Source organism: Solea solea, chromosome 5 (genome assembly GCF_958295425.1).
Source record: "Solea solea chromosome 5, fSolSol10.1, whole genome shotgun sequence".
Classification (NCBI taxonomy): Eukaryota; Metazoa; Chordata; class Actinopteri; order Pleuronectiformes; family Soleidae; genus Solea; species Solea solea.
This window is the reverse complement of record NC_081138.1, coordinates 28,904,191-28,922,310: the sequence shown is the minus strand read 5'-3', so window position 1 is coordinate 28,922,310 and position 18,120 is coordinate 28,904,191. Positions and strand designations below refer to the sequence as shown.

The following is an 18,120-nucleotide window of genomic DNA, read 5'->3' as shown; positions in this document are numbered from 1 at the left end:
ACGCGGGGGGGAACAGGAAACGGCGGGGATCCTGGGAGCAGGAGATCGAGCTTGGCTACGTTTCAGACTCAGCCCTGCAGGAGCCAGAGAACGACGGCGCGCCAAGACGCATCACAATGGCAGATGTTCCGCGCGACACATGAGGAAATGTCCAACAGATGTAAACACTGGACGCGGACTTGTTAACTCGTAAATCTCAATAAGCCCTTCACATAATTCCTCTACCTCTTCTCCAGCAGGCCTGGAATTAATGAAACTCTAACTGCGGAGGCTGGAGATTTTCTTCTCCTCAAGCCTCATCAACATTCTCAGGGCGACGAGACCTTGAAAGCGGCCCTTCCTCCTGACATTAAGGTTATGAGAGCTCGCTGTGGTTGTCACGACGGCAAGACTCCCCGGAGATGCACTGTGCGGCCCCGTTCGAGTCAGTGGTGTGAGCCTAGTGAGCCTGGAGATCTCTCGCTGCAAGACTGCCCCCACACTCTCATCAGCTGTACGGATAGGTGATTCAAATGAAGTGTCGGCTCACCCCTGCTGTACTTCTTTAGTTCCAGATGAATTCTGATGGCACTCTGCAAGTTATACATCCAACATGCTTCATTAGCGGCCAATTCTATCAAAAGATACAATATGAACCACTGTCGTGCACAGGAACTCCGTGCGGCTAAGTGGAACTCTTACAATCTAACGGCAAACTTTTCTCTTTAGGTAAAGACACTTTATTTTTGAAATATCTTTTGCAGGAATCCGCAACATCTGCAAACGTCGGTATAATTTTGGCTCGCAGAGATCACGGAGTGAAAGAAACACTGTGGAGTTAAAAAAGAAAGACAGAAATGAGGCACCACAGGAAGAAAGAACAAAGGGCAGAGCTCAGCGCCGACACACAGGAGTGCCATTAAAGTCCCGGAGGCATTTCACTGCAAACCCTATTATTTAATGATATAATTAAAGCCCAGAAATGTGACCCAGGGTTGAGATCAGCCCCCTACGTTTCTGCATTAACATAAAAATGATCACGATCTACAATTAGTCTTTCAACCTCAAAGCCACAAACGAGATCACACTAAACGGGGTCACGAACTTCTGTTCTCGGTATCAGTTTCCTAATTTGTAACTGGAACAACACGCTTCCTTTGTATATCCTGTCCTCGGTAACCGCTAGTCCTTCTCGGATAGAATATAATTACCTGTTCGCTTGGTACTTGGTGAAGCGTCATCTGCTCATTTGAGAGGTGACGTCGGACATTTGATCTCTGGCATTAGGCCGACGACAGCGCTGCAGATGTGAAATAGCCCAATTTAAATGTGACTATAAGTTATTTATTTCTATATAAAAAAATATGCTATCCAATATGCTGCTGTGCATATGACATAATATAGATTATGGATGAATATCTTTATTTCAGTTACATTCATGTAAAAAGTAAACATATAGTGATCAAAGTTTGTTTGTTTGTTTGTTTGTGTTTCCCCAAATGACATATAGGCAATTTTTATTCAATAAATCCTTTGTTTTATAAAGAACAGCAATAGATTTGGATCATTTAAGTTTAATGTGTTCTATGTGTTGGTTTCCAACAAAGTTTGTGGTCTATGGTGACTCCCAAAAACTTTGTTTTTTATAAACTCTTTCAATTTTAGCATCCTTTAAATTCAACTTTATGTCAAAATTGGTCCTGATGCCACCAAAAATCATGAATTTAGTTTTTTTGCATTTAATGAATGCCCATGAAAAAAGCCAAAATCACTCAATCATTCAATCACTAATTTTCAAGAATGGTACAGAATCTGTACTAAAAACCTATGAAATCTGAGAATGTCTGCAGTAGAATGTAAAGCAGTAGCTCGCCAAATAAAACTAAATTATTATTTAGTTAGTCAAACAGTTGCGATGACAACCAACCAACTGTTATGCAACCATGTAGTTCAATTTTCCATATTTATTGTATGCCATTATTACTTTTGAACTGTTTAATAAAAATTAATGTAAAAATGTGGCTGTGAGTCAACAAAGAAACAAGAAATTATGAAACACCTGCAGTGCAACGTGTTTGACTGCTGCTAAAAAACTCTTGTTGTAGTTAATTGTGTAGCCACTCACTCCAGATGCTGTTGGCAACACGTTTAAGATTTTATAACCCATGTGCTAAATAATAACAGACTTTAACAGTCAGTCGAACAGCAACATTGAGTCAGACTTTTTGGTTTTGGTGGATGGATTGTTAAAAACAGTTGAATATATCCCACCTTTTCATTTTACCATTATTTTTTTAATTTGTTTTTAATCATTGAATTTAATCAATCATTTTTTTGCTCCACTATCACTATATTAAGTGTTGAATGATGTTCACAGACCTAAGAGTTAGCCGTCAATGAAGTGCTGTGGCTCTGTTTGTTTGCCTGCATGTTGGAGGACCTGCACTATTGATTTTGATTCATCAAAAGCCCCCCGTGGCTTCACCGCAGCGAGCCCATCACTGAGGCTCTTCGGGGGTAGAAACCATCTCCTGTATGTTCCTTCAACACAACAACAACAACAACAATGTCACAGTCACATCAGTAAAACTCATTTCACCACTGTTGTTTGGATTTGTTGACAGCATTTGATGTTTCCTTGACAATTTTTGTGTTCATCCGGGGCTTAATGCGTGTTTACTCCCGCGTCTCTGAGGGGGCAACTTATTTAGCAAATCACCTCAGCCATGTCTACTTGTGTGTGTCTGAAAAACAAAAATAAAAAGTCCCCTGGGTCGAAATGTATTTGCATCCTTGACACTTCCAACATGATATACCCATGTGGGTTTTCCTCTGGCACTGTGCGGCTCACTCTCTCTCTCTGAGCCTTATCATTGGTGTCAAGCTCAGGACTGCTATTCAGAGACTAGTCCTCCAGAGGCAAAAAGGCACTGTGGGCAAAAAAAAAAGAAAAAAGGAAGACCATAAACACGGCACAGCGCCTTCGTTTGCTATGATACATATATGAATAATGGCTCACGCACCAAACACAAACTTGGCCAGGGGGTGAAAGTAGGAGAAGTGATTAGTGTCGTCGGTGTAGTAAACAGTATCTTTAATAAGGCTTCAGGTTGGTCCTGAGGGTGTTGCTGAAAATATACATTAGCAGGAGGGCTGATCTGTAATTGTGTAACACTCTCAACTACGATTCCCCAAAGTCAACAACCACTGCGCGACAATGTGACCCCCAATATCCCCGAGCAGTGACAAGAGAAATGCTGGGGGCGAGGGTGAGGGGGACTTTTCCCAGGAGAGAAATATCACAAGTGAATCTTCCTTCTGTTACCACCTGTGAACTCCCGTCTCTTTTTAGAAAAAGAAAATGTGAGAATCAGAGACGACTGAATCTTGACGACGGGGGTAAAGGTCGACTTTTTAAAAATCAGGGCAGCGGATGACCTATAACTGATGCCAGTGTTATAGATTTAGCCAATTTTCTCTCCATCTGATCAAATATAACTGTATATAAATAATACATTAACATTCATACATTCATATACATTCATTAACCCCTATTTGAACATCCGTCCATCTGTGCAATCTACTTTTCATGTCTGCACTTTTTTTCTGATAAAAAAAATCACATGTAAATATGAAATCATCAAAAATCATCAAACATTAATTAGGTCATTTGCAAAAATTGGCCGATAAATAACTAATAACCAGTCCAACCAATGAATCACTACGCACCTACGTAGTAACCAAACTCCAAATTTACACGACTAAAAAAGCATTGCATTAAATTCTGGGCATTTTGAAAGGCATGAAATCACGGTCGTCTAACTGAAATTGTGCTAAATCTGATTTAAGTCAGACTAACGCACCCACATAATGTGGTTGGGAGTCAAATTACTCGGCGCTCTGTGCAGCTTCCATAGTTGAAGAAGCCGGCGCACAGAAGAGAGATCCAGATAAATGTTTGGAGCGACGAGGAGACTTTAGAAGAGAATTTATGCCCTGCCAGCTTAAAGAATACAACATTTTACAGTTAATGGATGATAGAAAGACACACGATGGCACTTGACATGGAAACAACTGTGTGTTGTGCAAAAGGTCAACGGAAAATACACTTAACACTAACAAACTGAAATGGGGGCACATTCACACCTACAGCACAGCAAAGGTGGACCCGCTTCCTTCCATAAATCGATTCCCTGCTTTTATACATCTACACCGTAGATGGACTTAACTGTGCATGGAGTGACATCCAGCCCAGAAGAAAAGGTCCAAGACAACTAACAAAAAAAATTAAATAAAGCAGATTGTGGACCACTCACACTGCACCGGAATAAACAAGACAACCTCAAAAGGGTAGACCCTTTTTCCAAATACATTATCTTAAATGAATCCTTGCATTTCCACCCTTATTGAATATGACAAAGTTGCTTTCACACCTATTCCCAGATAAGGCTGTAAGAGGCAATTCATCTCCCATAACACCGTGGTGGCTAAATTAAGATAGTAACCAATGGCAGAGTCCAACTTATTAGTAAATAATGCCGCCAATACACTATGGATAGTATCTTTTATGTCTCTGGCTTGGCGAGGGGAAATGAAAGACGCCGCTGACAATCTACTCCTCGCAGCATGCACTGGAATAAATTCTTGTGCAAGTCATTTATGGGTTTTTCTTTCTTCCTTTCTTTCTTTCTGCCTGATTGTTTCTGACTAAATTGCTGCTGAATGCTGCTGCTGCCATTCTGTTTAGCCTTGTCTGCCAGTGTCCACGTTATCAATTATGATTTCAGTGTGGTGGGGGGAAAAAACAAAAACAAATGGGCATGTAAACTTCCCATCTCTGTGGCCCAAATCCTGACCACCCCCCAATGTCAGCCAGCTAACATTGGCCGGGTAAACTGGCACAGTTAGCCAATGCTCACTCACTCACTCACTCACAAATACACTCACGACACACCGCTGTAGTCTAGACCAAGTGCCTTCAGTCAGCTATACGCGAGTCTCCTCCTTTGTTTCATGCGCAATCAATGACGGAATTCGAGCTGAGCAGTATGTTTCTCGCCTTTCTACGCAGACTCTTTGGCTATCACACATGTGAGCAGCCACCAGAACTTGTAACTGGAGGGTCGCCGGTTCAAGTCCCCACCAGGTCAAAAGGGCTGGGGTACCCAACCCCCATTGCTCCCCGGGCGCAAACTCAGTGTGGCTGCCCACTGCTCCTAATTCTAGGATGGGTCAAATGCAGAGAAACAATAATTTCCCTAAGGGGATTAATAAAGTTTTAGATTTAATTATCTATTTTCCTTTTGTAAAAGTGACACAATGTGTTATTTAAAATGTTTAGTGGTGTTAAAAGTTATGAGTGTGTATTATATATGGCACTTTTCTCATCACAAATCTGCTTTACACTGCAGTTTTTTATTTTTGCCATTCGCACCCATTCACTCACACATTCATTCAGCACTTCTCTCACTATCACACATCTATCATACATTCACACGTGTCAGCAGAGTCATGAGGAGCAGCCCACAACTTGGAGTGAGTAAAAGCTAATTTTCCCGTTCCCTTTCATCCAAACTAACAATTCATTTATGACTATATTAAATGTCAGGTGTTCTGAGAGTCGATTAATCGGCTTGAGTTTATCTCAATAATTAAAAACTGATATTCAGATTGTTAACTGTGAATATTTTCTGGTTTCTTTGCTCCATACGACAAAAAAACATCCTTAAAACTTGAATCATTTGTTGTTGTGGACAAAAGAAGACATTCGAGACCATCCAGTTCTCTGTCATTTTAAGGACCAAACAAGTAAATAATTGGACGGTTGCAGCCCTAATAGAAGAACCAGCATCATTTGTTTTATATAGCGTCTATATGTAGCACACAGTCAGTGACATATAACACTGAATCATGTCAAAGGTTGGGCCCAAAACTACGTGATGTTTTGATTGCTTGCCTAAAAGAGTTTTGATTTTCCTAATTGAATAATGGCGTTGCATTTACTCCATTAAACAGGCACCTATCGGCTAAAGTGTCAACACTCCTGAAATGAGCTGTGAAATTGTGGGGGTGGCATAAGTATAGTCTGTGTCGGTCTCAAACACGGCACAACACAATAATATGTGGTTTTAGTTTTATTCTATTTATTTTTGAGTTAAATAGCTGAGGACACACAGAGAGAGAGAGAGAGAGAGCGGTGCATCGCCTATTTTGTGAATGTGAAATAAAAGAGAATTTCTATTTTTGCAACACACGTCTCTTCACCCTTATATCTATTTTAAACACCACCGAAAAGCTTCTTTCAAATTCAAGAATTTTTACGGATCTGTGGAAGCCCTGAATCAATAACCTGTCACATTCAGATGGATCACACCAAACTCCCTCCTCATATGAAAGAGCTTCCCTCCCAGTCTCGCGGTTATCATTTCAACACATGGTTGGTCAGGGATGGCTCTCTGTGCTCACATGTTCTCTTTTACTGGGTAGATTTTTTCTGATTTTCTGTGATCTCTCTCGCTTTTCCCTCCATATTGATCCCTAAACATATAATCACAACGGTCCTCTGAATTCACGCTGTTATTTTGTGCTCTCTAAAGGCTTTGAAATGGTCGATTCTTTACCCCCCCCATCGCTGATTTGGGCCAGCAGTTGATTGAAAATTGGAAAAAAGTGCTAGAGTGCTCTCCTATGCGACACCACAGGCGCTTCACGATGCCGAGGAAAGCTTGACGACCATATGCTTCTCAGGCATGAATGACTACCACTGTTGGCACATTTCCGTTCCAATCTTGACAACTCTCAGATACACTCATCTTACAAAATGTAACTACAGGTAGAAAATCATCGCTAGATGATTCACAGTCAAACTCATTTGGATCTGCCGCGCAACCAATCTGTCTCTGCAAATGGAAAACAAAACAGACGTGTAAAGACAGAAAACCTCTAAATTGGCGCACATGTGCAGTCTAATCTCCCTCACACGTCATTAACTGTTCTCTCTGAAGATGCATACAGGCAGGCGAGAGACTTATTTCCACGATTGCAGACAGTGGGGTGTGGAAAAAGAACTTTCATACTGGTTATTTGAGAGCGTTATTCCCTCAGTTTCACTAAAAGTCTCATGTCATTGCATTATTTAGTGATCAGGCATCTGGCTGTGGACACATTTTGCATAGACACGTAATGTGATGACTGGATTAAAAATACATGTGAACCAGTGCGGGAAACAGACTGTTGATTAAAAGTTAAGTTTGAGACAATATGCAGACAAGCGACAACAGAGGACTCACCAAACACGGCCTATTGAGTCATTTAGAAATTCCTTACAGAGGTAATGCCAATTTTAGCAACGCAGTATTAGGAGCGATTCACAGGAAAATAGGAGCAATTCTTATCTTTATGAATGAATGAATTCTGAGAGGCTGCAGCAACTTCACACTTGCTTATAGCGTGTTTCCACTGAGAGGTTTAGGAGATTAGGAATAGCACCAAAATAACCCTTCCCTTGGGGTACCAGAGTGATAGTACGGTGACAGAAAAAGCATCATACAAAGCTTAATACTGATATTGCGATGTTTTTTGTTCGATATGTGATATGATAACCATATTTTGAACAAAACGGGGTTAGCTAGCTAGCTCACCGGTTGGCCGCTCAGCTGACAGCTGAGAGCTGAAACCCGGCGTCCGGAGTGTACAACAGAAACCCGGAGACAGGAGACCAGAACCCGGGGACCAGAGCCTCGGTGTCAGACACGGTAAACAACAAGCCGCTGATGTGTTTTAAGTCCACTCAGAGCCGAAATCTGCGGCTAACAGCTGAGCGGCTAACAGCTGGTTGCCGCTAAAAACTACCGACAACAAACATTACGTCACCAGCTCAACTTTTATTTTGTATTAACGAGTAACAAAGATGGTTAAGAAAAACGTATCGGAGTAAAAGTATACGTTTTATTTAGGAAAATAACAGCGCCATTATTCTTTTTCTTAGCCACCAACTGCTCACGCTCCACCTGCACCTTGTCTGCCACGTTTTCATTCAAATGTTTGTTGTGATGCGTAGCGTGGGTGGGAGAACACTATGTAGTACGTACATGTAAAGGGGGCGTGATTGTAGGCTCAGAGAGAAGCGGTCGGCTTTATTAAATAGCGTTCGCAAGGCAACATAAAAATAATATATAATATACCGGTATGGTGATACTGTCTCAACTACATATCTCTTTCAAAAATATGCCAGCCAAGTACAGATCAAACTGAGCAACTTGTAGCATGTGGAATTCACATGAGAAAGAAATCATAACGTATTGTATCACCGCTAATAACTTTAGGTAAGTTGCTACAGATGAAGCCCAAAGGTAATTGTTATGCTTGAAAGGAAATGTGCGGCATTAATAGCAGCAGCTGCACTTCAACTGGTTTTGTTTCAAAGCCATAAACAAGGAGCCGAGAGTCCACCCCCGAGAATCCCAACAGCCCCTGCGTTCGTCGATGTTGATATTAGCAGCAAAGAGAGCTCTGTAGCGGGGAGCTGACTGAAACATTCAGGAGCAGTCGTGTTTAAGAACAAAGGGCCGACAATCAGGCAGCATTGTGTGCTCGACACTATAACCAACGTTTGACACATGCACACTGGGGTGAATCTCACAGGCAAGCCGCGTACTGTCGAGCCGGCTGCTGCATCAGGCAACCAGGCACGAGACAACAGACACATGCAAGCAGAGGAATCACAGGCTCAAACTGGGGGAGTTTAATGAAGTTGTCAGACAAGCCATTTTTAGACATTTCTCAGCTTCACCCCACATACACTGGTGTAGTTCAGCACTGCTGGTGTGTACCGCAGCTGCTCTTTGTCTAAGAACATTGGCACTGATCCATGAGATCTCTTACTGTATGAAGCCAAAGAGGTGGTTTTTGTTTTGGGGTTTTTTCCCCCCCACAAATTCCCCATCAGCCTTGTTAACCGTAAGCAAGCTGACGCACATGAGAGAGTCCTGAGGCAAAAAGAGAAACACGCTCTCTTTAATCAGCGACGTGGGTAGTAATGGTTGACTTCTTCCCCGAGTCCGCTAACTCCGCCAATTACCTTATGTCTGCATCGGTGCCAAACAATTGTTTTGATCTCGGAAATAAATCTCCTCTATGTGTCATGATAATTTGCAGAGCACAGCAGCGAGCGCGACAGAAGTGTCACACCGATGAGCAGAATTTACATTTTTTTGTCATGGCGAGATCACACAAGTGAACGTCTCGGAGGCAGAGGGAAATTTAATACGGGAGTCGTAATGTATAGCGAGCTAATTCATTTTTATTTCCGTGTCATGCCATCTGGACCAGCCCACACGGGGGTTATAAGACACAAAGGATAATTCATCTGCTGGTGCAGTGTACTTTTTAGAGCAGGAAATCAAACAAACATAATAAAACTGAGAAAAACAAGCAAATCAACATTATAATGGACTATTATCCTATTTATCAAGATGTTCTTTCAACCTGTGGCAGGTATCTGTCATGTTGTATAAAATGCCTTTTCTTTCCTTATTTCCCAGGCTCTCTCCAGGTAACAAGAGAAAAGAAACGTGTGAAACATAAACAGTCAACTCAGTTTTTCTTTGTTGTTTCGAAAAAGTTTTTCCAGAAAAAACTTTCAGGAAATGTCTTCATCCACACACACAAAAAAACAACGCATATGACATGAGTGCCGTGTCCTCAATAATGTTTTAAATAAAGCTTTGTGTATTTGAATAAGTATACATAACAATGTTTACACTCACAGAGGCGGAATGAAGAAAGTAAAAGTTGTCAGTGAACAGACAATCTCCAAAAAGACGACTATGATGTCATTGTTTTCACAAAGTAGCATATAACATGTCTATCCTCTCTCTTCACTGCTCTTTTCATAAAAAAGATGAAGACGGCGCCCCCAGGATACCAAAGCAAACGGGACAGCCTTTACAGTTTACCACATCCCCAAAGACAGCATCTGTATCACTGCTATAAAACACACTTGAAGGGAAGCATGGAAGACGGAGCGATGGGAATCCACAGGAAGTGGATTCCTCCTTGTGAAGTGATCGTTTCATTCCAGGTACATAATCTAACGATTAGTTAGGATACGACATGTGTCCCTGCGATGGACTGGTGACCTGTCCAAGGTCTACCTGGGATTGGCGGCAGCTCCTCCCACAACCCTCATGTGGAGGATAAAGCAGTAGAAGACGAAAAGTAAGCCTTGAGAATTTCAGTTATTATTTGTGTAGGAAAAGATCATCCATCCATCCATCCATTCACCCATTCATCAGTCCCGCACCACTGTCTAATAATTCCACACCACATCAGATGTTCTGTGAGCCAGCGGCACCAATCTCATTGACGTTTTTTTTTTCATAAATCCTGCAATATGATGCTCAATCTCTGCAGATTTAAAATGTGCGGTGGACTTTCAGAAGCTTCATCTGCCAACATGGCGGTGCTGAAGACACTGAGACGCATAACGTCCACAGCATAGTACGTGAAACTCACCTTTCTAAGAAAACACAATAAAGAAATCTTTAAATATAATAAACAGTGCGCGGCCACAACCAACCAAAGTAAAAATTCTTCTTTCGACAATTTAACAGATTTAGATCGACGAGATGGCAAAACGCACAAAGAAAATGACCTAAAGCCTCCGAGCTTAATCCTTGACACATCATTTCAGAGTTTGTGTTCAGTTGGTTTACCAGGTTTTCTTTTTATATTCCGGTTATGGTTTATGCCTTCGGAGCCCATGAGACCCATTCAAACCCCGCTGTACCACTCCAGTAATAGATGCCCTGCAGAATTCAGATACGGGCTGTCTTTTCCCGCAGACTTATGGTACCGATTCATCCAGGAAGCTTTTCTCTGGCTCAATTTGATTTTCATTCCATGTGCTCCCACTGGCATCGCCGTGTCAATTACAATTGTTATGCTGATGATATACAATTGTAAATATGTGTTTCACCAAATGACCTCCGTGCACTGCATATGCTTATTGCCCATCTTACCAGACATAATGTGAGGATTAGCTTAAAAAAAAAAAAAATGTTTTACGACTCAATGTGGAAAACGACCAGTTTAGGAGTCAGTCTTTTAATGTTGGCTTTTTACAAGGTAAATAAAACGTCCGTTAGCGCAGAACGAGGACATAATCCTGACTAAATCAGAGGATATGGATCGCAATTACTCCACCGCTGAAGAAACCTGTTTATTTTAGACAAAGTTTGTTTTTCCACTTTGGTTAGAAACCTTTAAATAACCCGATTCCTCACTACACGCAGGGACCTCTGTTGGTTCACTCAGGTCCTTCACAGCTTTTAAATGTTCCGTCTGTGTCTCATAAAAGTAGCAGTGAGACAGCGAGCCTCCTGTTTTTATGTCCCCCCCCTACACGAGTGTTTCCCTAACTTTTTATATGTGAAGAACGACTTTTTTTTAAAATGACAAACTATGGCGACCCAATTCACAACATATATATATAAAATATATACATATATGTGTGTATATATGTATATACACACATATATACATATATATATGTGTATATATGTATACATATATGTATACATATATATAGTACAGAATTTGTAGTTTCTGATGTTTTAACATTATGTAACATGTAGTATTATTTTTCAAACAGATGAAAGAGACAATTCCAAGAGATTTGTTTGATAAAAATTCAACTTGAAATATTTAATAAATCTTAAGGAAACAAAGGCTGGAAAAAATTGATTTGGCGATCCAAGAAATGTCGGCGTCTGGTTTGGATCTGATCCAATACAAAACACACTGCCTCTGAAAATTAGTAAAGGAAAACTCAATAACATCTTTTTTTGTGAAATTCGAGGTTTGATTATTACATTATTGCCGTTTCTTTTTCAAATCTATTTATAATAGTGAGTTTTATTCATAGAGCCAGAGAGTTAAAACTGCAGTGCATAATCACTTAATAAAAAAATAAATATCTGTTACTATTGCCAAATAAGTTTGCACAGTGCTGTTTGAGCCTATTACGACTCTCTGTGTTTGTCTGTTTAGCAGTGTTTGAATCCCATAATGCCCAGTGGCACACACACACAAAAAAATAATAGCTGCAAAAACACCAAACAAGTTTCAGAGGTGAATTCTACTTGTCCCCGCCCACCCATGCACTGCTGCTGCATACACACAAACGCTCCCTCAATCAGGTCTGATGGTTCTGCTCAACAATTTACAGATGAAGGACGACAGAAACAACATAATTAATGTTCAAAAAGACCAAATGAAGGCAGAATAATCATGAGGCAACGTGGAGACCGAATTATGACCATAAAAGGTAGACTTAACTAAGCGGCAATGAGTAAAAAAACCTCAGAATCTCCTTCATCACAAGTCTTGAGACAGATGCGTGGGATGTGTAATAGATGAAGATTACTGGACCTGAGAGAGTGAGCGTGTGAGTGAGTCAGGGTGAAGTAGGTGGGCTGGGTATGAAGACGCTTGATGGTGCCGTGGTCTGTATTTAATGGCGAGAGAGAGCCAGAGTAACTAGACTGTGTATGTGAAGTGGCGAGAATGGGTTTGAAGTAGGATTTGACCTCAAGTCAAACGCAGGCCGAGTGCATTTTCTGTTTGTATGATGTGTTGTTTTTCTTTCCTTTCACGAGTGATTTTATTCTATCGACTTGTGCGTTTTCAGCTTGTAACATTAAGCACAGCGTGAGCCGCAAGTTCACACAGCACATGCTATATAAATAAAGACTGAGATTAATTGTGTTCCAAACAGTCTCTCTCATCTTCGTTCTTTTTCTCTTTTCGCAAAATACGTGTGAAAAAAAAGATGCGATTCATGTACAATTGACAGTTAATTAACATTTCTGCGAGTTGCATGAGCTTAACGTTTGGGTTAAAACTTAAAGAGTGAATTCAAGAATAAGCCTTGTGTGTTTCAACAAGCAAGCGTATGTATATAGCTCTCATTTCTTAAGTAGCGTATAGCTTCGGCTTGTCAGTCGCGCGGAGCTGTGAAAAATAATTACCTTATGCAAATGAAGAGCGTACAGAGCCAGAGGAAGCCACCTCTGCAGACATCTGCAAAAACCCCGTGTCTTTTGCATGGAGAAGCGTAGCAGTAGCATGACGCTCCCGCGGCTTCTTCACCACAGGTTCATATTAGCATAGATAATTAGGTGCAATTGAGTGCTTTCTACGATACCATCTCTCGAGGCCGGTATATAACCTCTGTTGTGTTTATGCAAAGGTTATTTGAAGACAACAAAGTCCAAGTACACAGAGTATGTGGGCTGTACAAAGACACTGGAATATGGGTTCGACCGCGGCGCCCAAAAACGTCCCGATTTACGGGAACCCACGTTTTCAGGATTGTTTTCAGTCTTTTTAACTGATCAACAGTCCGACATTGTTCTTGTGCCTCTTCCTGTGACGGCACATGCATTTTCCCTGGTTACGACGGCACAAGTCGAGCGAGTGGAAACACGCCATATGTCACTTAAGCCACTATTATAATAATAATAATAATAACAATAAGCAGGGCCATGTTCAAGACCTAAAGATACCACACGGTTCGGCACTATACTTGAATCCCTTGCTTGTTTTGTGTTGTCTAATCTGCACATTAAATATTGTTGCTGCTGTGATGAGGGATAAATAAAGTTCATCTTATCTTATTTTAAGTGGAGTAAACAATTCGATTTGTGGAAAAAACCGTGCCAGAGAATCGCGATCTCAACTCCAAGCCAATTCTGGCTTTGTAAGTTAGTGCAATCTTTACTCTCGGAGACTTAACAAATGCTGCCGAGTGCACTTTTTCATCCGGTCGTATCAGTTTCATCTGTTCAATATTTGGTTTATTTTTATTCAAAATATTCAAGTGCACTGCACAGACACAAAAGACAGACCACACGCATTATTCAATAAAAGGAAACCTGCAAATTATCAGTCAGAAACAAATTGGCAAATATTATACATTATAGCTGCAACAGGCATAGAAAAAGCCTGATGTGTCTACCGGATAATACTTAATCATATCTCTACATAGTTTAGCTTTAACACAAAATATATATATATGTAAGTATTTGAAACCCACTAAAATGTTACGACACAGCGTAAATTCTTCTTGCAGTAAATGGAAGCCGTCATGTGCGTCCACTAAGGGAGGTGCAAGCCAACAAAAAGTCTTTGGTCACGGACGAACCACATGATTTTCTCACAAAACTGTCAAACCCAATGAAATATGTTCAAAAAAAAAAAAAACAGGGAGCTGCAAGTCCAACATTCTGTCTTGAAAACTTGGACTCGGAGCAAAAAGCAGCTCAAAAACAATCCAACAGCACTGAATAAATAATCCAAACGTAAACCAGATGTCAGGGAATGTTGTGAAATGAACCGTGTCCACGTTTGCTTTCGTAAATAAATGTTGTGCAAGTGTCGGAGAGGGGAAATCACGCGACCCGACATCTCTGGCGTGAATTCTTACAAGTGAAATCATTGTAAGAATTGGGGGGGGGGGGGGCATGTGAGAATCCAATAAGACAAAAAAAAAAAAATCACAAAATCCTTGGCGGATGACACTAAAAAGAAAAAAGGAGCAACGACGGACAAGAAGCCACAGCGGCTGACGAACGACTGCGTGTTCTATCACAGACAAATAATGGAATAACAGCAACAACACAGCAGCAGCACTGGATTACTGCTGTTAAACACAAATCATGTACGTGTTTAATTATTCTATTAGCCAGAGGCTTCCATTCACTTATTTATTTCTTTTTTTTTTATTTGGCTGAATGAGTCCACGTACAGAAAACGTGTGAGTGTGCACCACAGCGGCACAACCAGCTTTTTTTCCTCTGCCCAGGTTTCACTGCAGCTCCCGATGCAGACTTTCAATTTCTGTATTTTCAGAACATAGAGTTGTTTTTAAAGGTCTGCCAATGTGAGTTTTATTGTTTTATGGTTGATACAGTCTTTAGAGATCAGTGCATCCGATATGTGTTTCTTCGTTATTTAGTAGTTTATTGACTCAAAAATACAAAACTCTTGGGTCAAAATCATCTAAAGAGGAGATCTGTTCTGACATCTGATCAAATCAAACCATATTGCAGTCACATATTCATTGAACACAATTGCACTGATAGATTTCATATAAAAACTAAATAAACTAGAAAACGATATATTTAAAGTATGCATGACATACATAAACTTTTAAACTTAATTACTCAGAGCATTGATCAAGTTGCTGAGAACAGGGTTGTGCAATAATTGGCCGATAAACTACATCTAGCTGGAGAAGTGTTTTTTTTTTATATTATTTATTTATTTTATCATTTTAAAAGGCAAATATTAGCCAAGAAAATCTCGACCTCAACAATTAACAGTTTCTTTTCTGTATAGAGAAGCTGGGAATAAATATGTTTGAACATTTTGTGGCACAATCTTTAAATTCATCTTATGAATGTTTATTATTAATAAATTAATCATCCTTGCTGTATTTAGTCTAAGGTTGTAAACTTTGTTGGGGTTTTTCTTCAGTAAAATGTTAAATTTCAATCCGTTTTTGGTCATTTTTGTAATTGTAGTTGTTAAACTTGATATAGACATTCACTTCACACATTCACTTGCACACGTTCGAGTCAGTAATAAAAATATCAAATTGCCATCTTGCTAAAACCATATTAAACCAAATAAGGCAGCTCTATGATCATTACGGCCTGACACGACCAATTACCAATACAATATCTCCATTTTGTCTGTATGAGGCAATACGTGGATTAACTTCATTCGCCTCTGATGCCCCCCCCCCCTCTTCCTCTCTTCCCTCTGCATGAAGCAGACTGTGTTTACAGACTAATCTCCTTTCCTGCTTTGACCACAAATGTGATTACCGCCACGCGAGAGATAATAAAACCATATCTGTGCTGTTGCAAAGAGCATGAATTAAAAACCTAAGCTGTGGCCTTGAGGAATATCGAACAGTGGGGGGAAGAAAAGAAAAGAAAGAAAGAAAGAAAGATACCCAGCAAAAGGAATATTTGGTGCTGAGTGCATACAGCCCCCTACTGGTAAACCCTATTCTCCATTTAGACAAATTCATCACATCAAAGCTCCATGATCTTCTGTTGAATATGAGCAACAGGTTTGTGCAGCGGGGGTCTCAAAAAACCTGGCGTCGCCGTTGCACGAGCAGTTTTTCCCTGAGTCTCTGTTTAAACAGCACTTCTTTTCAATTGCATAAAAAGGCACTCAAATTTGTGCAAAGGCAGCTGTTGAATTGCTTACTGCAGGCGTCACATGAGTGTTTGAGCTGGGAGACGAATCCAAACCTAGTTATTATTCAATAACCTGCCAGGGTGAAACCTCTTCTTTGAGGACAGTCGTTAAAAAAGGGGGAAATATGGCTCATGTTGACTCCAATTTAACTATGAAAGATGGAAGAGATTGAAGAAATACTAGTCATTTCTTCAATGCTAAGTGAAGTATAGGCTGTATTTGAGTTATTAAATGTTAAAAAACAATCATACACATATAGGTTACGGTGACATATGGTAAGTGGGGGTAAGTAATGACATTTAATTTGATTAAGTGCAACTAGAAACAGCAAGTGTTTGTATAGTTTACATGCATTAAAGATGCAGGGTGTGCAGTAAGTTATGGGTATTACATGGGAGATAGTGAAGAGAAACATTCACCAAAAAGCTCAAATAAAAAAGAGGTCATGATGACATGTTGATGCGTCTTTGATTTAGATTTCAAGAGATTAAAGTCCAAGAGGCACAGGTGAAAATCGACATTCATGCTGGTTTGTGGCACCTCGGACGCTGCAGAATCGGATCAGTTCCGATACATAAAACAGGTGACAGGTTGTTGGAGACACAGATGCTCTAATGTTGAACTGGGCTCACGCACTGGAGGCTGTGTGTGTTTGATTTAAGGGCTAAGACGTGATGACACGTGGTGGAGAGAGGGAGCAGCAGCATCAGCAGCAGCATCAGTGGTGGTGGTGGTGGGTCTATGTTGCCTACCTGATATTTCCTGATGAGGTACATTGTCGAGGCTGAATCCTTTCGCGTTATAAGCTTGCCTCACTTCGCTACAGCTCCGCGCTTTGCTCTCACCACCAGACGACAGGGACAGCAGCGTCGACACAGTGCATAAGAAGGCGACTTGCAGTTTCCACATCGCACACATCAGTGAAGAGAACCCCTTGATGGTGTTTCACGCGGGGGTATATATTTGTGGGTGGTGGTGGTGGTGGGGGGGTAAAAGAGAATCCGTCAGGAATACAAACTAAATCCAAAGAGGCTTTAATTGAAAGATTCGTCTCCAGTGCGCGCGCCGCTGCAGCTGTCAGATGTTCATTGACAGAAACCAAATAAAAAAAATGAAAAACAAAACATAAAAATCAAAAATAAAAATAAAAATCACTCCTCACTCCAGATACTGGCACGTCCACCTCATCCTCTGAAGCTCAGTGTCTTCCCCGCAGATGCAAAAGACACCAACAAACAAACAAACAAGCCCCGCGTATTCCGACTGTCCCCGGCTGGAAGAAATCCGTTTGAAGCGGAGACACTTCTGTGCGCCAACAACTTCTTCAGCGCGTTCACTCTCACACAGCAACACATACACACACACGCGCGCGCCAGAGAGAGAGAGAGAGAGAGAGCGCGAGACACAGATACACGCGTGAGCCCCTGCGTTTCTGTGTCACTGTGAGAGGAAGGAGGCGAAATGCAGTGGAGACGCGATGCGCCGCGACCAGAGCAGCAACACAAGGGCAGGGCAAAACGCGGAGTGGAGTGGCTCTGCGACTTCAGCGGCTCACATCATCCAGGGGCGCGCACTGTCTCTCTCCCTCTGTCTGTCTGTCGCGCTCCACACATGTGCTGCTGAACTGGATGCGCGCCAATCATGAATCAATCATCACATGAAGCAAACACACATTTGTTTGTCTGGATTGGAATAAATCAGCGGTTTGTCCACAAAACTCCCCTGCCGACTTTGGATGACGAGGATTATCTAAATAAAAAGGTTGTCATTTGTCATTTGATCAAAATAACAGGACATGTCAACATTCCAACTATTTATTTTATTTATAGTGTATTTATTCTTCCAAAGTATTGTGCCGTTTGA

At 41.0% G+C, this 18,120-nt stretch overlaps 1 protein-coding gene across 2 annotated transcripts in view; it reads right to left on the bottom strand.

Annotated features, from left to right (window-relative positions):
• Positions 1 to 17,817, bottom strand: part of LOC131459603 (glypican-6-like) — a 152,205-nt gene extending 134,388 nt beyond the window's left edge. The window contains exon 1 of one of the 2 annotated variants that reach the window (XM_058629601.1): positions 17,010 to 17,817. In XM_058629601.1, coding sequence (XP_058485584.1) covers positions 17,010 to 17,175 — 166 coding nt within the window. In that variant the 5' untranslated portion in view covers positions 17,176 to 17,817. The remainder of the gene's footprint in view (positions 1 to 17,009) is intronic. The other variant, XM_058629602.1, reaches the window with a different exon arrangement.
• Between the last annotated feature and the right edge of the window lie 303 nt (positions 17,818 to 18,120).